Here is a 22,730-nt window from a genome sequence, read left to right as displayed (position 1 = left end):
TTTTTTTTTTTTTGAGACCGAGTCTTGCTCTGTCGCCCAGGCTGGAGTGCAGTGGCGCGATCTCCGCTCACTGCAAGCTCCGCCTCCCGGGTTTACGTCATTCTCCTGCCTCAGCCTCCTGAGTAGCTGGGACTACAGGCGCCCGCCACCGCGCCCGGCCGCTTTTTATATTTTTTAGTAGAGATGGGGTTTCACCGTGTTAGCCAGGATGGTCTTGATCTCCTGACCTCGTGATCCACCTGTCTCGGCCTCCCAAAGTGCTGGGATTACACGTGTGAGCCACCACACCCGGCCTCTTGTTTGTACTTATATTCTGAAGTATTCAGTTTTGGCTTTTTACATTTGGTTAAAGAATGTGGTCTTTAAGACTTCCTTATTTTGAGTTATTGGAGATCTTCTTTAGACCTAATAATTTTTATTATAATGTCACTTTTCCATTTTCTTTTAGAAATGAACTGGAATATGTGAGAGAAGAGCTAAAACAGAAAAGAGATGAAGTTAAATGTAAATTGGACAAGAGTGAAGAAAATGTATGTTGTATTTAATAATGGATTGTATCACAAAATTTCAAATCGTAAAAGCAACACCACATGTCTAAACTAAAATAAAGGGAAGTTGTATACTGTTGTAAAAATAATAGTGATCTAGAGACTGTCATCAGCCATCAACCTTAAATATTTAGGAAAGGTTGGATTATTTTACTACTAATCTGTTATCTATATCTAGAAGAAATAGTGGTATAATTCTGATTTTCTTTTAACATATGTTCAATATTTAATGTAGACTAACATTTTTTAGGCTAAACAAAAGGCTTATACTTCAGTAATATAAAATATATGGATGACAAATTGTTTAATAATTTTGTGTCATGCTTTGGTGAATATGATATCAAATTAAGATAATAAGGTTTTCAGGGAAGAGTGTCATGAAAATGGAATAGTACAAGATATGTGACATGATTATAGTATATATTATACAGAGTGGAAGAAAATTGTGCCAAAGTAGAAAGATCAATCTAGATTATTAGGTCTTTGATTGTGTTTTTTTCATTCATTCAACAAATATTATTGACCACCTACTATGTGTCAGGTACTGTTCTGCGTGTTACATTTGGATTTCATTTATTTGGTAGATAGTAGTGATCTAATTAAAGTTTTTTATTGAGGAGGTGACACCGTTTAATATTTGCGAATGGAATGGGGAGAGATGAAAGGCATTGGAATCAGTTGGAAAACTATTAAAAGTCATCTTCAAAGTTCTAAAAAAATCTTGGAGAAGACTCTGGCCTAGTTCAATTCATACTTATTCCCGAGTCAATCATTGTGGCTAGGGAATAGAGTAACTTGGCTAAGCCTGAGCTGCATGTCCACTCATAGAGATAGAGTTAGCCCCCATAAAATTACATGAGCTGAGCAGGACTACTGTGAATTTTATAGTAGAGGAATTCTTGCAGGAAAGGGTGTTGGCCAGACCACAACATAGGTCCTCTATTTGGATACTATTAGAGTCTATAGAAAGGACATCTAATTCAAACTTAAGCTAGGGCATGCTTCCTGAAAGAAGTCACATTCAGTGTGACGCTTTAGATTAACAGGAATTAGTGGAGGACAGGTGGTGGACACAAGTATAGCAGGGAGGATAATATTCTAAGTTAAAAAAACATAAACATTGTATGTGTAAGTCTGAAAGTATCAGAGCATGGCATATTTAAGTACAAAAAATTCATTGTAACTAAAAGATGGAGTTTAAGGCAGTGGTGGTAGAGGGCAGAGTGAGGAAAGATGAGGGTGGGGAGAGGTAAGCATGGAGAGATGAAGGTGGGGAAAGATGAGGGTGGATCATTTAAGGCCACTTAAGCTGCATTTAGGAGTTTGAGGCCATTGAAGAATTTTGATATGAGGATTGTTAAAATTATATTTACACTTTTGAGAGCTGTAAAACTATTGGAACAGTTCAAGGATGAGATAAGGTACCATTTTAAAGGGCTTACAATAGACCAAGCACGTTCTAGGTTCTTTCTATGTGTTATTTCAGTCAAAGTGGGAAATCAGACCTCCAAAGGATAAAAACCTTCAAAAGGTTACATGACTAAGAAAGAAGTACTAGAGTTGGTCTTCTACATTCTTTAAACTATACCACATTCTCCTCCCTGAAAAGCTATTTTTCTTTTAGTTCATATTTATTAGTTAAATTAGTTAAATTCAGCCTGAAAAAAATGAACTTAATATGCTAAATACTTGGTATGTAATTCACTACTTTAAAATTTGTATCAGAGGCCACTGCAGATCATTAAGCCTATTGTTTGTTCATGGAGAAAAACATGAATTTAATTTTTAATGTAAAATAAAATCCTCCATTAAGAATTTAAAACACAATTTATTTTGCGAATATAGAAAATATTAGTGACGATTTAAGGAAAAAAATGAAATGCATGACAAATTTTTAGCAATTTCAGTTTCCCATGTTTCGATTCCAACTTACCTGTTAAAACAGTTTCCCAGAAAGAATCCAGGTTGTAAATACTTCCCAGATATTTTGTGTGACATTGAATTTCATTACACTTTTCTTCCCTCAATCTCTACCTTAGTTCTGACATTTTTTATTTTATATATATTTTACCTATCTGAGCCTCAGTTTCCTCATCTCTCAAATGGAGATAATACCTATCCTTTCTATCTCATTGGATTGTTGCAAAGTTCAGAATTAAACATTGCAAAGATAAGAATGATGAATGTTGACATATAAGCAGTAACATAAAAATGATTTTTTAACTGAGAAAAATTATATATATTTATGGTATACAAAGTGATGTTTTGATGTATGTATACATTGTGAAATGATTAAATCATGCTAGTTAACATATTCATCACTTCACATGCAAAGATGCGTTTTTTTTAAAAAAGGGATACTGAGGCTGAGTATAGTGGCTCACATCTGTAATCCCAGCACTTTGGGAGGCCGGAGTGAGAGGATCACTTGAACCCAGGAATTGGAGGTTGCAGTGAGCTATGATTACATTTGTATTTAGATGATCTTTATTAAAATTTGTGATTTTAGTATAATTTTTATATTAATGGAATTACCATGATTTTGAAGTGACATTTATCAGTACTTTATGCAATATTTTTATTAGTCTGAAATTGCCTGTTTTGACTGGAATACTGAATAAAATAGCTATAATTTCTCAAAATTTTTTAGTGTAACAATTTAAGGAAACAAGTTGAAAATAAAAACAAGTATATTGAAGAACTTCAGCAGGAGGTATGTATTTTTTATAAATATTCTCAAAATCAAACTGATATTTTCATCACAGTTTTAGAGAATAATGCTTTCTCTTCCTTTAGTAATTTGAGTCTAAGTCAGTGGCAAGGTAAGTTTGAATAACTTTAGTACTAAATATAATTATTTTTACTTTTAACAGAATAAGGCCTTGAAAAAGAAAGGTACAGCAGAAAGCAAGCAACTGAATGTTTATGAGATAAAGGTATTTGGCATCTTTATTTTTGTTTTTTAAATATTAATAGATTGATGAGAATTTAGATATTTTATTCCACTTGTTTATACAGTATAAATTGAAAAGTTGAAAGGTTGTTATCTTTTTAAATAGGGGAGATCAATTCTTTTAGTTGTAATAGAGTACACTTCTGTGATTTAGCATGCACATATCTTCTTAAGCTTGGATTCAGGCAGCTTAAGAACATATGTGCATGCATGAGCTCTTTGTGTGTGGTCATATTCCCTACCTCCATATTAAAAAGTGAAATTGAGTAAGTAGAATGGATTCTTGGAATCTACATTTTAAAAAGCTCTATGTGTGATTATCCTGCTGCAGAAGGGGATTGAGAACCACTTACTTGTATAAAACAAATTAAAGCCTTACAGTATAAGCTCCTAATATTAGAGCCATATTTTGTAACCTTATTCCTATGTCTTTGAACAATGACTGACAGTAAGTATTCAATAAATAGTTTTTGAATTATGAATGGAAAACAGCAGTTCTCATTGTGTTAATTATGTGCTTTTTGGGAGGAAACATAAAAATCTTATACCTTCCTTTAATGGTATTTGAAATTAAAAATATGTAAATGTGATTAAAAATTAAGTCAAGTAAGGATTTTCATAAACTGTTGACATTCTATATAAACATAACAGATTCATATATCTTATAATTCAGCTCTTCTACTCTTAGGTAGAGTAAAGAGAAAGGTACAAAAATATTTATAGCAGCATTCTTTGTATTAGCCCCAAACAGAAGACAACACAAATGTCAACCAATAGTGTAAAAATCAGTCAATAAAAAATAACACCAAAATAATCCAGATGTTAGAATTAGCAGATAAAGTCTTTTATGCAGCTATTATAAACATCTTCAAAGACAGAAAGGAAAATACGGTCATAATGAAAGATCAAATGGGGAATGTCAGTGAAGAAATGGAAACTGAAAATAATCAAATGGAAGTTCTAGAACTGAAAAGTCAAATGTCTTTAAAAACCAAAACCAAAACCAAAGCCAAAACCAAATGGTCCTAATAGTAGATTGAAGACAAATGAATCAAGTGTCAGTAAACTGGAAGCTGGATAAGTAGAAATTATCTAGTCAGAGGTACACAGAAGAAGATTTTTTAAAAGAGAGGAATAGTGCCTCAGTGGCCTGTAGAGCAATAACAAGTGTTTTTAAGTGTGTAGTTGAAATCCCCAAGTAAGAAGAGAAAGAGAATAGGGCAAATAAAATTTTCCCTTTTGAGACAGAGTCTCACCCTGTCACCCAGGCTGGAGTATGCAGTGGAGCAATCACAGCTCACCACAGCCTCGACCTCCTGGACTCAGGTGATCCTCCTACCCTAGCCTCCTGAGTAGCTAGGACTACAGGTGTATGCCATCACATCCAGCTAATTTTTGTATTTTTGGTAGCGATGGGGTTTTGTCATATTTCCCAGGCTGATCTCAAACTCCTCAGCTCAAGTGATCCACCTGCCTCAGCCTCCCAAATTGCTAGGATTATAGGTATGAGTGACTGTGCCTGACCTTGGCAAATAAAATTAATTGAGAAATTTCTCAAAAATTTATCACACTTAAAACAAACTCGCAAATCCATGGCCATCAGCAAATCCAAAGCAAGATAGACACAAAACCATATGCAGGCAGTCATATCTTAGTCAAAGTGCTAAAACCAAAGATAAAAAGAAACTTTTAAAAGCAGACCGAAAAAAATGTCACATTGCGCAACAATGACATAGATGATGACTGACCTTGTATCAGGACAGTGAAGGCCAGATGACAAAGGAACGACATTTATAAAATACTAACAAAAATAAACCATCAACGGAGAATTCTGTATGCAGCAAAAATCTTTATAAAATGAAGACAACATGACATCAAAAGCTGTACCCTAAACAATACTAAAGGAATTTCTTCAAGCTGAAGGAAAATGGCATTAGATGGAAACTTTGATCAATAGAAGAAGTGAAAAGCACTGGAAATGGTAAATACTGAGGTGAAGTTAAAAGGCAACATATTTTTCTTTTAATTTTAAAAGGGTATATATGGCTGCTTAAAGGAAAACAAATTGCTATTATAGAGTTTATAATTGATGAGACTTCCATAACACAAAGGACAGGGGAGTAAATATAACTATTTTGTTGTAACATTTTTACATTGCATACGAAATAGTTAAAATATTAACACTTAGAGTTTGATAAGTTAGTGATATATACTATCCTCCTTAGAGCAACCACTACAAAATAATACAACAAAGTATAGCTGTCTTAGTTTAGGTTTCTATAACAAAGTACCATAGACTGGGTGGCGTATAAACAATGAACATTTATTTCTTACAGTACTGGAGACTGGGAATTCAAAAATCAAGGCACTGGCAGATTCAGTGTCTGGTGGGACCCTGATTCCTGGTTCACAAACAGCCAACTTCTCATTGTGTCCTCAAATGGCAGAAGGGGCAAGAGAGCTCTCTGGGATCCTTTTTACAAGGACACTAATCCCATTAATGAAGCCTCCACCCTTATAACCTAATCACTTCCCACAGGCCCTACCTTCTAATACTATCACATTGGAGGTAGGATTTCAACATATGAATTTTGGGGGAATACAAATATCTAGTCCATAACAATAGCAAAAAAGTCAATAGACTGGATTAAGAAAAGGTGGCACATATACACCATGGAATACCACGCAGCCATAAAAAAGGATGAGTTCATGTCCTTTGTAGGGACATGGATGAAGCTGGAAACCATCATTCTCAGCAAACTATTGCAAGGACAGAAAACCAAACACTTCATGTTCTCACTCATAGGTGTGAATTGAACAATGAGAACACCTGGACACAGAGTGAGGAACATCACACATTGGGGCCTGTTGTGGGGTGGGGAAAGGGGGGAGGGATAGCATTAGGAGATATACCTAATGTAAATGATGAGTTAATGGATGCAGCACACCAACATGGCACATGTATATGTATGTAACAAACCTGCACGTTGTGCACATGTACCCTAGAATTTAAAGTGTAATTAAAAAAATAAATTGAAAATAAATAAATAAGTAAATAAATAAATTTGATAAAGGAGAAAAAAAGAATGAGTGGAAACTATACCTCCTCTTCAATATTTTGGAACCATTTGTTTAGAATTGGTATTATTTTTTCTGCAATAGCTTTGTAGAATTCATCAATAAATTCATCTTGGCCTGGAAAAAAAATATGGGCAAAGGACTTGAATAGATATTTCTCCAAAGATACACAAATGGCCAATAAGCACATAAAAATGAAAATATGCTTAATATCACTAATCATTGCAAATCAAAATCTCGTGAGATGTTACCTCATATCCGTTAGAATGGGTACTAATGAAGTAATAGAAAATAACATGTTAACGAGGTTGTGGGGAAATTAGAACTCTCGAGCACTGACTGACGATGGGAATGTCAGATAGTACAGTCAATGTGGAGAACAATTTTGTGGCTCCTCAAAAAAATAAAATTAGAATAACTATACGATCCTCTCATTTCACTTCTGGATATATACCTAAAAGAATTGAAAGCATAGTCTCAAAGAGATATGTGTTCACCTACGTTCATAGCAACATTATTCACAATAGCCAAAAGTTGGAAGCAACCCATGTGTCCATTGACAGAAGAATGGGTAGACTAAAGGTGGCCTCTACATAAAATGTTTTGATGGTTTCTGCTAAAACTACACATGCATCTACTGTGTGATCCAACAATTATTTTCCTAGATATTTACTTAAAATAAATGGAAACATGTCCACTAAAAATCTTGTACAAGAATATTCGTGGTAGCTTTATCCACAATGATAAAAAATGGAAACACATAAAATGTTCATTAAGAAGAGACTGGATAAACAAATTTGGTATATTCATACAATATGATACTACTCAGAAGTAATAAAGACCTACTGATACTCACAGGAACGTGGATGAATCTTGTAATATGCTGAATGAATAACCTATATACAAGAGAGTGTGTTTGGCATGATTTCATTTAAATGAAGTTTTCGAATCGATAAAACCAATTTATGGAGACAGAACGATGGTTGCCTCAGTAGGGTATGATTAGTTTGTTAAGGGATATGAGGGAACTTTCTGGGATTATGGAAATTATGTCTTGATTAGTATTGCCATTACATGGTTTTAAAAACAATTTGTCAAAGCTTATTAAACTTTACACTTAAAACCTTGCATTTTATTACATATAAATTATGTCTCATTGAAGTTGAAGTCATCCATGAAAGCTGCCAGGCCTAGAGTTCGCTTTATGCCAAGGCTTTTAATTTCTGAAACAACTTAATCATAGTTACAGCATAACTTAGTTGTTCTATTTCTTCAAGTTTGATAAGTAATATTTTTCTGGGTTTCATCCAGTTCATCTACATTTTCTACAGTTTCAGAATTGTCTGTAGCCTTTACTGTTAAAAACAGTAATATCCTGTTTTTAATCTGATGTTGGTTATTTGTTCCTTCTTTTTTTTTTTTTTTCTTTATCAGTGTCACCAGGAGTTTGTCAATTTGGGAAGTTTTCTTCCATTTTTTTTTTGAGACGGAGTCTGCCTCTGTCACCCACACTGGAGTGCAGTGACTGTGATCTCGGCTCACTGCAACCTCTACCTCCTGAGTTCAAGCGACTCCCCTGCTTCAACTTCCTAAGTAATTGGGATTATAGGCATGCGCCTCCACGCCGGCTAATTTTTCTATTTTTAGTAGAGACGGGATTTCATTATGTTGGCCAGACTGGTCTCAAACTCCTAGCCTCAAGTGATCCACCCACGTCGGTCTCCCAAAGTGCTGGGGTTACAGGTGTGAGCCACCGCACCCGGACCTATCTTAAGATGAATTCTTAGATCATTAATTTTCAGTCTTTCTAATGTACACATTTCAAGGCTATAAATTTCCCAAGAAGTATTGCTGTATCTGTGTCCTATAGGTTTTGATATATAGTACATTGGTCTTGTTTAGCCCAATGCCCCCCTGTATTTCTTAATTTCTAAATTTAAGGGGACATATTGTGTTTTTGTTACTGATTTCTAGCGTAATTGAATTGTTATTAGAGAGCACACTCTGGTATGACTTTAGTACTTTGAAATTTATCAATATTTGCCTGATGGCCCAATATATGGGGTCATGTTTTATAAACATCCCTTACATACATGAAAATAATGTATATTGTATAGTTGTTGGGTAAAGTGTTCCTTTATGCAAAGATTACCAGTTATATTCTTTATATTTGTGTATCTTGTTTTGATTCTGTACCTCTGCTTATTTTTTATTTATTTTTTATTAAGCAGTGACTGAGATAGATGTGTTTAAAAATTTTACACAATGATTGTGGATTTCTGTCCTCTTATTTGCAGTTCTGTTAACTTGTCTTTATTTCAAGGTCATATTATTGGGTATACATTATTTAGAATATATGCAACTTTTTATTACATACAGTAGAACTTTATATGTACAGTTATTCCCTTGGTTTATAAATGGGGGATTGGTTCCGGAACCCCCCAAGAATACCAAAATCTGTGCATACTCATATCCCCTAGTCAGCACTGTGGAACCCATGCAAACAACAAGTTGGCCCTTCATATATGTGAGTTTCATATCCTGTGGATACTGTATTGTCCATTTAAATTTGGTTGAAAAAAAATCCACATATAAGTGGATGCAGTTCAAACCCATGTTGTTCAAAGGTCAACTGTATACTTAATATGTATCTTACATATTTATATATAATGGAAATTGCTGTTAAAACAAGATACCTCCTTTATCTCTAATAGAGATAAACTTGCCTTAGAGCAAGTTTTTATGTTATTATTATAACTATACCATTTTTTATTCTGTTTTGTGTTTGCTTGTTATATCTTTTAAATCTGTTCACTCTTATCCTCTATCTTTGTGTTTTAAATGACTCTTATAAATAGCATGTAGCCAGAGTTCATAATTTTATGCACTCTGACAATCTTTGTCTCTTTTACTGGTATATTTGGCCTTAGACTACATTATCTCCTTTATCTCTTATGTCTTACTTATATGTTAGTATATTATTATTGTTGTCATGTACTTTGATGATTTTTTTTCTTAGGGTTTTGTATTGTCCAAGAAGAAAAAAAAAAAAATAGAGTGAACTGGGGATGAGCAGTACTTACAGGCTGAATATTTCTAACCTGAAAATCCAAAATCTAAAATGCTCCCAAATCCAAAACTTTATAGCACAGACATAATGCTGCAAGTGGAGAAGTCCATGGATAAGTACTTAACACATACTTTTTCATATACAAAATTATTAATATATTGTATTAAATTACCTTCAGGCTATGTGTAAGGTATATACAAAATATAAATGAGTTTTGTGTTTAGACAGTATGACACTGGCACAGAAGTTGTCAAGTCAATTGAATAAAAGAGAAACCGAGACAAAGATCCAGGGGTACATGGTAACTAAACACAATACAGAAATGATATTGCGGATATGTAGTGCTAGAACATTTGACTATCTACATGTAAAAATATGGAAGTCTACCTCTATACTACATACAAACACAGATTCCTTAAGGATATAAATAAATGTGAAGGGCAGTGCTTCAAAACATTTGAAGAAGATGTGGGACAATATCTTTGTGGCCTGATAGTAAAGAAAAAGTTCCTAAATAAGATTAAAAAACATAACCATATTTGAAAATATTGATAAATTCATAGAGTCTATAACAATTTCTGGTTACTTGGAAAGTAGAGCAACAAACCTCAAAGTTGGAGAAATATTCTCACTTTACATATATAATGAACAAAGGATTAGAACCCATTAAATGTAAGTAAGAAGAAAATGAAGCACCAAGTAGATAAATGAGTAAAATATATGAACAGAGATGATCACAGAACAGAAAACATGAAGAGTTAAACATGCATGTTACATAATTTTCTGGAAAATGCAAATAATGCAACAAAACTTCAGTTGAATACTTTTGTCTGACAGTATCAACTCTTGGTGAGGTTTTGAAGCAGGTAAAGTCATAACCCTGTTACTGGGAATTTAAATTGGTATAAACGCATGTGGAAAATAATGTCATTTTGTAAAGTTGTGTATGTAACCTGCCCTATGACCCAGCAGTTCCAATCCTAGGTGTATACTATAGAGAAATTCTACATTTTCACCACGAGATGTTTACAAGAGCATTCATAGCACTATTGTGTGTATCAGTCCCAAAATGGAGACAACTCAGTGCCCTGAACAATTGATTACATAAATAAACAGTGTTATATTCATACAATAGAACACTACTCAGCAGTGAAAATGAACGAACTGTATTTTTACACATAAATATCTCAAGCATAACTGTTCAATGAGAAAAGCATGCCAGAAAAATAATGTACTATGACAACATTTATATGAAGTTCAAAAAAAATCTTGTAATGTTGTTTAGGGATACATAATTATGCAATGAATCTATAAAGAAGAATAAGGGAATATAAATTAAGAGTGTTTTTTATGCTTAAAAGGGCAGTAGGGGAAAGCTAATGAAGAGGGAGGGGCATTTAATAGCTTTTATCAATATTGGTAATGGTCTATATATAGTCAATGATTGACTCATGGATACAAAATACAGTCTGATTCATCATTATATTACCCATAACCCTCTTCCCAATTCCTGTCCCTGCTGTATAACATCTTTCCAGTATTAAGTTAGCCCTAAGATAAAAGTGAATATGAAGGGTGCTAATTCAGGGCTTTCCTTCCCTCTTGATAATTTCTATATTTGAATTATATCTACACAACTCAGTAAATATTTATACAAAGTATGTGAAAATAATATAAATGGAAGTTGTTGCTTCTTTATAGAAAATTAATCTCATTAAGAATATGCCTTTTCTTTGAATCACATGAGTTTTCTGTCCAATGGAAATACTTATTCTAATAAAGCATACTAAACAGAGTAACCAATGTAAATATTGTTGAGAAATTCATTAAAAATAAATGCATGGATGTTTATTTTATGTTACTTGTCAAGACAAAATACATATTTTAGGGGAGAAGATAGATTTTGTGAAGATAAAACACTTCTCACCATATGAAAATGTAAGGAGAGTGATCCAACCATAATTTCCATGAATAAGTAATCTTTTAAGATTCACAAAACCACAAAATGAATATGGAATATTTTTAAGTAATCCATAGCATTTACTAATATTCATATTATTTTTCTTTACTTAAAGGTCAATAAATTAGAGTTAGAACTAGAAAGCGCCAAACAGAAATTGGGAGAAATCACTGACACCTATCAGAAAGAAATTGAGGATAAAAAGAGATCAGAAGAAAATCTTTTGGAAGAGGTGGGAAAAACTTAGTATTAAGAACTTGTTATACTAAAAATCTATATTTTTATTAGGATTTTAAGAGAAAAGTAAAAAAAATTCTTAATTTTAAAATTATGATTTTAAAAAAGGTTTCGTAAGTTTATATTAGGGTCAGTGTATCAGTTTTTATAGAAGCTAAAAGTATCCTTGTTATTCTAAGTATTTGAATATATATTTATTTTGAAAGGGTTAAATGATTGCCACAGTGGTATACTGTCATCTTAATTCATAGAACACCCTGAAAAAACCCCAAACAGTGCATTTTCTACTTGTTTTTCCAGTTTCCTGGTGTTTGAGATTTGCTTTTATTTAAGTAGAACATACACTTTTTACACTTGTTTGTTTTTTGGGTATTTATTTTAAGAAACTTTTTTTTGCTTATTTGATAGGTTGAGAAAGCAAAAGTAATAGCTGATGAAGCAGTAAAATTACAGAAAGAAACTGATAAACGATGTCAACATAAAATAGCTGAAATGGTAGCACTTATGGAAAAACATAAGGTAATTTTTTTCTCCTTATATAATGAAAATTATTAATTGGAGCCATATTTCTGTTAAATAATGGTGAAATCAAGATAGTATTCTAATTTGTCAGAGAAGGTTATTGTCTATGCAACAGTGACTTCCTATAGCTAGAGTACCCTTGATGCCCATTTCTCCAAGTTCAGATCTTAACCATACAAAGTTGAGCCTGTGTATCACATCCTTGAGGAAATCGCTCTTTATTATCTGTGATGAATAGAAGTAATCACTCTTTTTCTGGATTCTCCTAGTAGTCTCTTATATCACTTTCTACCTTACATATTTTTAAGTACATAACCAGGGTAAGTATCTCATTGATATCTAACACATAATGGGCTAAATCGATTTTTATCAAAGGAATAAGTAGATGAATACTTAGTGTTTGATGTTTTTGTGTCTTATGTTTTTAATCGTTGTTTTAGAGTATCCATCTGTTAAGGAATTAAGCCTCATTCCCCTTAAGATTTGGAGAAGAGGTAGGGTATACCTACCTATTCATTAAAAAAAAAAAAGCTGCTGGAATACGAGATTATTATGAGGGAACCAGTGAGGATTTAAAAACAAATTTAAATAACATTGTGAACTCATAGATTGAAACACACTTGGTATGTTTCAATCCAGTGCGGCATCTGTCCTTATTGATAACTCACATTTTACCACCTTTGGCCAGCAGGAGCCTCTTCAAACTGACTGGCAAGTCCTTTTGACGTAACTCTGATTTTCTCTAATAGCTTTCTTTGAGTTATGATGAAATGTTTAAGGCTTATATTTTCCGTCCCAGATTTGAAATCAGCCAGTTTTGTAGAAGTCCTGGTGTTTCTGGCATATTATTAAATGTTAAAATTCAATGTTTCCAGTAAAAGAATTATCTTTTGCTCTTAGGTCATTTCCAAGACTGTTGTGTGTTTCACTGTTGAGGTTGTTTGAATGAAAAAATATAACTGAAACATTAAAAATATATATCCATATATCTTACTGAATTTATAAACATAATTTTCTGCAAAATTAAATTAAATACTAAATAATTAATTAAATACTAAATTAAGTATTGAAATATGTTAGGATACCAATCTTATAATCTATTCAGTTTTAATATATCTAAAATGTCTTCTTTGTTTAATATAGCACCAATATGATAAGATAATTGAAGAAAGAGACTCAGAATTAGGACTTTATAAGAGCAAAGAACAAGAGCAGTCATCACTGAGAGCATCTTTGGTGAGATACAGAAAAAATAGCAGTAACGGCCAGTTTTCATTATGTCAGCAGTGACTGGTGGTAAAGAATAATATTAAGTAAAACTAAATTTTGAGCTGTAGAATCAGTCTTAAATCTGAAAGGGATCTTATAGATCTTCTAGTTATATGTTTTTTTCTAATTTAGTTTTTGAAATAGGGAGCAAACTATTTTTTCAAGTGAAATTTTATAAACTCCAGTTAAGAAATAAGTTTGGAGCTCTGATTGAAATTGGGAGAGGAGGCTAGGATAAATTGGGAGAGAACGAGGAGAGATATACTTTGTGTTAAATTTTTCTTTAAAGAAAACTGTAAAAAACTTGATTTTTTTTTGTTTTTGTTTTTTTGAGATGGAGTCTTTCTCTGTCCCCCAGTTTGGAGTGCACTGGCATGATCTTGGCTCACTGCAAACTCCAGCTCCTGGGTTCAAGCAGTTCTCCTGTCTCAGCCTCCCAAGTAGCTGAGTCTACAGGTGTGCATCACCATGCCCAGCTAATTTTTGTATTAATATTTTTAGTAGAGACAGGATTTCACCACGTTTGCTAGGTTTGCCTCAAACTCCTGACCTCAAGTGATATGCCTGCCTCTGCCTCCCAAAGTGCTGGGATTACAGGCATGAGCCACTGCGCCCAGCCCAAACACTTGTTTGAATGAGGTTTTTAGCTATGTTAAGCTAGCAGCCTTTATATCCGTTGACTTTAAAAGTATCTATATTTTATGAGTGAATTTATTTCTCTGTAATATTGAATTTACTCAGAGCACTAGTTTATATTTTCATTGTCTTGAGAAATATATGAAAGCTCTTCTAAACTTCGTGTTTCTTTTTCTTTAGGAGATTGAACTATCCAATCTCAAAACTGAACTTTTGTCTGTTAAGAAACAACTTGAAATCGAAAGAGAAGAGAAAGTAGGTTTTTTGGCATTATAGATAAAATGATTGTAAGGTTTAGGGCAATTTTGCATTTTTAGAAATATGTCATGTTATAAAATAATTCGATAAATTTCAGTAACGGGATGAGAAAATAGTTTTTCCCCATAAGCTTTTTCCTAGAAACATTTAGAGTATTTCCTAATGTAAATGCAAAACACAAGTAAATATAAGTGTACTTTTAAGAAAAGAAGCACTTTTAAATATACTGTATTTGAGTAACATTATCTGATATTAAAATGCTTATATATATAAAATGTTTATATCTCATATTAAAATGCTTATATAGAATGCTAGATTCCCACTTTTAGTAACCTTAGGAGACGTCACTTCAACGAGATAAACAATTAGTTTCCTCTTTTGATAGTCAGGAATTCAGCCTAGCCAGCTAAGTTAGGAGAGGTTCTCCTAACATATATATTTAGATATGCTTTTTTTGAAGAGATTCATCATGTTTCAGAAAAAAGGCTATCTGTAGTGTTTTACAGTTTGCAAAGTGAATTGATTCACACTATAAATGACAAATAGTAATTTTTTTTTTGCTTTCTATGAAATAGGAACTGTGTTTAGTACCCTACTTACATTTAATTTAATCTTTACAGCAATGTTATATGCAATACTTTACTATTATCTTTATTTTGACAGAGGTTACATTACTTATTCAGGATTACATAGTAAGAGAGCAGAATGACTAGATTTCAAACCTAGGTCTATTTTTGCATGGCTTCCAACCTTTTCTCTTAATCACTCTGCAACAGCTTAGATAACGTACACTTTCAATTTCAAGCCTCTAAGAATTTATTTACTTTGTTTTCTGCATTTAATTCCTTTCATCCTTTTCTATCTCGGAAAGTCTCACACATCTTTCATCTTATAGTTGTGAGCTTACTATATTCGTATGTATTCTCAAAGCACTGTTCTTAATGTTAAAATGGTTATTTCACTTTGTGCCCCCTATTATATTGCAAGCTCTGCAAGGGCTAATTATGCCTTATTTATCTTTGTTTTCCCTTTATCTGTGTACAGGGCTTTGAAATTTTTATATTTTCAATTAAAGGACTAACAAAATGGCTTTCCCTTCATCTGCAATAATGAGATTCATGCTTACCTTTATCCTACTGTTTCAGTAGAAGAGGAATTCTTCTGTGGCTTAACTCTCGATGCTATTAAACCCTCAGCAATCTTTACTTTTTACTCTAGTCAGTAAACATAAATAAGAATTATATTACTGTAGCTTGTATCTCAAGTTCTTTGGCTCTCACATAAGTAGAAATTAATGCCAGGCCAAAGAGACATTTTTCTCAGGGGAGGTTTAATAGGTTTGTGGCTCAGTCAAAGCAAGGGAACAGTTTACGGCAAAGGTGTCTCGGTGCTATCTCCCTGAAGCTCAACTCTTGTCATTTTAGAAGCTGAGGCAGAAAATGAAATGATGTACAAGCATGTTTAGGCGAAATTTTCTTTGTGTTCGCACAATGGGGTATCATGCTCTGACATACATTGCATGATCAGAAAATGATGGATAAGCCCTGCCTTTGTTGGAGATGTTAGTATTAAAATGATATTATAATGAGGAAAAAATCAGTGAAAGATCAGTGTAGGAGCCTGTCTTGTCTTCAGCAGACTGGATCTGGTCCAGTTCTTATCGGGAATGCCGGAGCCTCACTCACCTTGAAAGATGGTCAGGTTCTTATCAGGAATACTAGTTTCTCACTTTTAGTAACCTTGAGAGACATCACTTCAAGGAGATAAACAATTAGTTTCTTCTTTTGATAGTTAGGAATTCAGCCTAGTCAGCTAAGTTAGGAGAGGTCTTCCTTCTGCTATGTGACTTGGGTCAGCTTATTAAGGGAGACAGGAAGGTAGGGGAGAGAGTATGCCTTGATATGTGAGGCTCATGGGGTCTTGATTACCATGTCTGTGGTCTACCAGGGCTGAATCCCTTCCCTATACTGTCTCACTTCTATCATCTTATAAAAACTTAAACCATTAAACTGCTTAAGCTGCTATACTATCTCTGTTCTTTTCTTAAGTAGCAGTCTATTTTTTCAGTTATTATCTCCTCACCTATTACAATTTAGCTATTGGCCTAACTGCTTTCTTGACTTGGGTCACACTGAACTCCTTATTAACAAACTTAAGGGCTTCTTTTTTATTTGCATATCAAAAATAATTTAGGACCTCCATTTACATCGTGTTGTGTTTCTTTCTGATCATTTATGTATGAAAAAATATATAAACACACACACATGTACACATGCACACACACAAATATGCCTGTACATAGATATATATATAAAAAACTTGGGCTTGTGATAGATTGTTTTATTTGAAATGTATGCTGCCCTTTTCTATTAGGGTCCCTCCCAAAGGAAGAATTATATATTTCCACCTTGCTGACTTCAGATTTGGCCAAATGTTTTGTTTTGCCCAATGGAATATGAGCAAAAGTGGCATTTCTGAGAGGATGTTTTAAGAGACACCACATGGTCTTCCCAGCCTCTCTTTTCCTTTGGCCTTGAGACTGACATAGAAGTTGCTTCTTCAGCCTAGATTCCTGGAGATGACAAGGAGTAGGGTAGAAACCAGTCTATAATTGACATGTAATGTGATTGAGAAATAAACTTCTCTTGTAATCCACTAAGATCTGGGGTTGTTACTACAGTATAATTTAGTCTAAACTCATTGATATCAGGATTTATTGTACACATAAATTTATATTGTTTAATAAAAACACATTATGTTTATATTTCATAAAATATGAATACAGAAAACTGCAAAAAGGGTAAGAATAGCCTACAAACGCATGTCTCAGAGTTTACTGTTCTTCCATCTGCTTTCCAACTTTCCATATACTCAGATTGGACTAATAGTTATAGAGATAATACCTTTAGGTGTTCTTCTTCTATTTAAAAAGTGTCCACTTTTATTGCATTGTCTATACTATTGTTACTTTTTGGAAATTTCTTTGGTGTTTTTTCTAATGCTGTAAAATATATTAAGTATTTATGAATGTACATGACATAAAATGAAGGTATAATTATAATTATAGACTAGCTAATGATGAATGCTAATTATACATACATATATACATTATCATGTTAAATTACAGTTTTTTTTTTTTTTTTTTTTGAGACAGAGTCTCGCTCTGTTGCCCAGGCTGGAGTGCAGTGGCGTGATCTCGGCTCACTGCAAGCTCTGCCTCCCGGGTTCATGCCATTCTCCTGCCTCAGCCTCCCGAGTAGCTGGGACCACAGGCACCTGCCATCATGCCTGGTTAATTTTTTGTCTTTTTAGTAGAGACAGAGTTTCACTGTGTTAGCCGGGATGGTCTTGATCTTCTGACCTCATGATCCACCCGCCTTGGCCTCCCAAAGTGCTGGGATTACAGGCATAAGCCAGCACGCCTGGCCTAAATTACACTTTTATACACATTTTAAGAATGTAAGTAATACATACAAATGTAAAGGAAAATGTTGATGGAATTCTGGAGCTTACATCCCAGAATAACTTTTATCTATTTTGGGCGTGTATCACTTCATATGGCTCCTTTATGAAAAAACAAAAAGAACCATAGTCAGATACACTTACACATACCAAGAAAGATAAAGAAAGAATACCTTTGAAAAAAATGCCATTTTAGTTACTTTAAACTTTAATGTACATATTATATGTGAATTTATCAGAAAAATAATTTGAAATTGGAATTGCAGAATTATTAAACTTAAGATAGATATTTCTTTACAAAATATTTAATAGTTCTTAAAAGAGCTTAGATTCTAAGGTGAAGAAAACAGACTGAAAAACATTTTGAAGAGGGAGGAAAGTTGTAGGTACCAGTGTAGTTTCTTTTAATTAAGCTTTTTATTTTGAGATAATTGTAGATTCACATGCAGTTGTAAGAAATAATATAGAGAGATCCCATATATCCTTTATTAAGTTTCCCCCCATGGTCACATCTTACAAATTGTAGGATAATATCACAATCAGGATTTTGACATTGACACAATTAAGGTACAGAACAGTTCCGTCTCCATAAAGATTCCTCATGTTGCCCTTTTATAGCCACATCCACCTCCCTCCCCCACCCCTGGCAATCATTAACTTGTTCTCCATTTCTATAATTTTGCCATTTCAAGAATGTTATATAGATGGATTCATACACTATGTAACCTTTTGTGACTGGCTTTGTTCCTTGGAGATTTATCCAAGTTGTTAGTCCAACCTGAGTATGTAGAAAGTTGGAAAGCAGATAGAAAAATGTAAATAATTTTTTTAGTTTTTATTGCCAAGTAGTATTCTGTGGTATGGATGTTCCGCAGTTTAAGAGTTTGCCCAGTCAAGGGTACCTAGTTGTTTCTAGTTTTGAGCTATTATAAATAAAGCTGTTATGAACACCAGTGTACAGGTTTTGGTGTGAACCTGTTTTCATTTTTCTGAAACAACTAATGGTATGGCAGTTGCATATTAGTTTCACAAGCAACTGCCAAACTATTTTCCAAAGTGCTGGTACCATTTTACATTACCGTAAGCAATGTATAAATGATCCAGTTTCTCTGCATCCTTGCCAGCAGCAACTTGCTATTTTTATTTTAGTTATTTTTGTAGATTTGTAGTCATAATTCATTGTGGTTCTAATTTGCATTTTTCTGCTGTTGAACAGTGTATTAGTGTATTCTCATGCTGCTAATAAAGGCATACCTGAGACTGGGTAATTTATAAAGAAAAGAGATTTAATTGACTCATAGTTCCCCAGGGCTGGGAAGGCCTTAGGAAACTTACAATTATGGTGAAAGGGGAAGCAAAGACATCCTTCACATGGCAGCAGGAAGGAGAATGAGTGCCAAGCAAAGGGGTGAAAGCCCCTTATAAAACCATCAGATCTTGTGAGAACTCACTATCATGAGAACAGCAGCATGGGGTTAACCAACCTCATGATTCAATTACCTCCCACTTAGTACCCTCCCACTGGGTACCCTCCCACAACATGTGGGGATAATGGGAACTACAATTCAAGATGAGATTTGTATCTGTGTTTTTATTTTTAACTAATTTTCTAATTAGACTTGTTTTTACCTGTTGAATTTTGAGAATTCTTTATATAATGTAATTATTAGTCCTCTGTCAGAGGACTTAGTCCGTTTGTGTTGCTATAACACAATACTTGAGACTGGGTAATTTATAAAGAACAGAAATGTATTTTTCTCACAGTTCTGGAAAATGGGAAGTTCAAGATCAAGGTGCCAGCATCTGGTGAGGGTCTTTTTGTGGCATCCTCCAGAGGGAGAAATGCCCTGTCTTCATATGGTGGAAGGCAAAAAGGCAAAGAATTAAAAGAGGGCCAAACACGCCTTTTTTTTTTTTTTTTAATTTTATGCAGTACACTTTAATTAAAATTGATATAATTGATAATAAAAACAAATGTTTCAGTATAGTAAAAACACCATTGATACTAATGTTTAGTAAAGTTTTTTAGTGTAACTGGATGTATATTAAATGTATATACTAGACCATTGATTGACAAGGCTATAACAATTATAGTTTAATTTTTTAGACTATAATTTATGAATTAAAATACCAAGTGGTCTTCTTAACGTATGCTCTACTATTTCCACTTATCTTCTTGTAAAGCCTTTCTTTGCCTTGATTAGAATGTTAATTTACATAAAATTAATCCTTTCAAATTACTGCTATTACTTCAACTACAATGGTGTATAGGAGAGCCTATTGTGGGAATGCTGTAGAACAGGGGTTGGCAAACTGTACAGGGCCAGATAGTACATACTTTATGCAACATACATTCTCTACAGAAACTATTCATATCTGCTCTAGCAGTGTGAAAGCAATCAGAAACATACATGAACAAAAGAGTGTGGGTATTTCAACAAAACTTTATATACAAAAACAGGCAGCAGTGGATTTGGCCCACAGGCTGTAGTTTGCTGACCCCTATGGTAGAAGATACTAGGATGGTAGTTGGTAAAGGTAGGGAGAATCAGAAAACAATCGAGAGAGGTATTTTTTCAAATTATTTTCAAATAGCTTTCAGATAACATAAGCAGGAGATAAATTATTTCAGATTGCTTTCAGATTAATATGAGGAAAGAGCTTTTATAATGTGAACCAACCGTGTGATACATAATTTTTATCTCAGACTACTCAAAACATCCTGAAAGCTGCATCAGGATACAGTATTTGAACAGATTAAAGTCTTTATTATAAAGCTGATATAAGCTAACTATGACCTATGAGCCAAATCCAGCCAAGCACCAGCTTTTGTAAGTTTTGTTGGGTGACAGCATGCCCATTGGTTTATGTGTTGTTCATGGCTGCTTTTGCACTACAATGGTAGTGTTTCTCAGACTTGTCCATACACCTCACATACAGTGTACCCAGATATACCACAGTCCTCCAGTGTTTAAATCATTTTTAGTGTATAAATTAAAAACTCGATAAGATCCTTAAGATTAGAGTTTTTTCATAACTCTAAACCAAAGCACTTTTATTATCAAGTATAATCTAAATTATGAAAAACAAGCAGATTGTTCTATAATATGGCTGATGGCTACTGTTAATAATTTGTTGTGCCAAAGTGAATGTGGACCTGTCTGCTCCTGTTCATGCTGTTGAGCATTCAGCCTGCATTTCTAAAGCTGACTTACTATTATTTTTTTTATCTACTGTAACTATTCTGAAAGCTTCATTTGTATCATGTGTTTTACATGATTTGGCCTTCATTTGAAAGATTTTCTGCCTCTGTTCTTTTCTCATTAGCACAAGACAGTTAAAGTAATGTTACTCAAAGCCAATAAGAGCATAAATATAAACATGCCCTAAAATCAGGAACAATAGTAGGTTATATGTTTTATCTTCTTAATAATCAAGAGCATGCTTGAGTTTTCTTTACATTTTCACAGAAATCAAAACACAAAATTTCCCCTCAAATTCTTGGGCCCCTGAAAGCATATCTGTAAATTCTGGTTTGAGAAACATTGATCTAAACCTGTTTCATTGAACACCTAGACTGAATACTTGAAACTAAATAACATCAAATTCTCTGACGAGATAATTTAACCATGAATTGATTGAGATTAGGACATAGCTAAACCTCACTTGGATTTTCCGATACTTAAGAAACAGAGATCACTAGGGCCAGGTTTCCTTCACATTTCAGAGGCTCTCAACCTTTTCTGTCATGGACCCTTTCACAGGCTGGTGAAGCCTATGGACCCCTTCTCAGAACAATATGTATAAGTGCTTACAGTAAAATACATAATTAAAGAAACCAATTATATATAGTTTTCAAAATTTCTTTTAAAATTAAGTTTATGATATAGCAGTATTGCTTCTTTATTCGTGCATTAAATACCAAGATATAATGAGAGTTCTGATAACTTCCACAACTGTCATATGACATGAAAATGCCTGTGATTTCTATTGAAGACAAAGTCATACAACCTGCTAATATCATCACAGTTTGTTGCCTACATTCATAATTGAAAGAGATACCAGATTTTGGTTAGAAGTTAATAAAAATGAAGATGTAGTTTTTTCTTATCTTTACATTGGCAGATCCCTTGGGGTGTTAAGAACCCTTACACTATAGTGTGTATGTAGTTCATGTATGTGTGTATATGTAAAATATGCACTTGCTACCTATATTCATACCGTATGTTAGATGTTCTAGAAAGTAATATGCCCTTAACCATGTTATGTCAGCTTCCAGCAAAAGTACCTTTACTCCTATAGTTATTTATTCAACAGATAGTTATCTAGCACTTGACATACACAAAAATTCATTTGAAGACTATTTGGGGTTTTTATCCCTCAAAGTCACACTTGAACACTTACGATACCATCATCCCTCATATAAGAACCTAAATAATAACTATCTTCTAGAATTTATTACAAGAAAAACTACTCATTTTCTTAAATGGTTTGCCTCTTGGCCTTTACCACAAAACTTAGAACTGAATTCATCGCTTGATTGCAGAAATTAATTCAAATTTTGTATACTTTTTGCGAACTATAATGTTACATTATCTTTGCTAGGATCTGTTGACAATGGAGCAAGTGAAAGACTTTGCTGCTAATGTGTATGAAGCTTTTAGTACCCCTCAGCAACTGGAGAAATGATTTTTCCTTCAAGAAAAACTACAGTGGGGATTCATTTACTTTTTGAAA

At 33.5% G+C, this 22,730-nt stretch overlaps 1 protein-coding gene across 4 annotated transcripts in view; it reads left to right on the top strand.

The window, feature by feature from the left end:
- SYCP1 (synaptonemal complex protein 1) overlaps positions 1 to 22,730 on the top strand; it is a 130,732-nt gene that overhangs the window by 60,773 nt on the left and 47,229 nt on the right. For 3 of the 4 annotated variants that reach the window (XR_001000723.1, XM_011933099.1, XM_011933100.1), the window contains exons 21-27: positions 449 to 530; positions 3,199 to 3,261; positions 3,422 to 3,484; positions 11,725 to 11,841; positions 12,255 to 12,365; positions 13,512 to 13,604; positions 14,454 to 14,528. Coding sequence is in view for 3 of the 4 variants with exons in the window: in XM_011933099.1 (XP_011788489.1) it covers positions 449 to 530; positions 3,199 to 3,261; positions 3,422 to 3,484; positions 11,725 to 11,841; positions 12,255 to 12,365; positions 13,512 to 13,604; positions 14,454 to 14,528 (604 nt within the window). In the remaining variant the exon portion in view is untranslated. The remainder of the gene's footprint in view (positions 1 to 448; positions 531 to 3,198; positions 3,262 to 3,421; positions 3,485 to 11,724; positions 11,842 to 12,254; positions 12,366 to 13,511; positions 13,605 to 14,453; positions 14,529 to 22,730) is intronic. The other variant, XM_011933101.1, reaches the window with a different exon arrangement.

Source organism: Colobus angolensis, unplaced genomic scaffold (genome assembly GCF_000951035.1).
Source record: "Colobus angolensis palliatus isolate OR3802 unplaced genomic scaffold, Cang.pa_1.0 Scaffold124, whole genome shotgun sequence".
Classification (NCBI taxonomy): Eukaryota; Metazoa; Chordata; class Mammalia; order Primates; family Cercopithecidae; genus Colobus; species Colobus angolensis.
The sequence above is the reverse complement of the archived record's forward strand: the minus strand, read 5'-3'. Positions and strand labels throughout refer to the sequence as shown.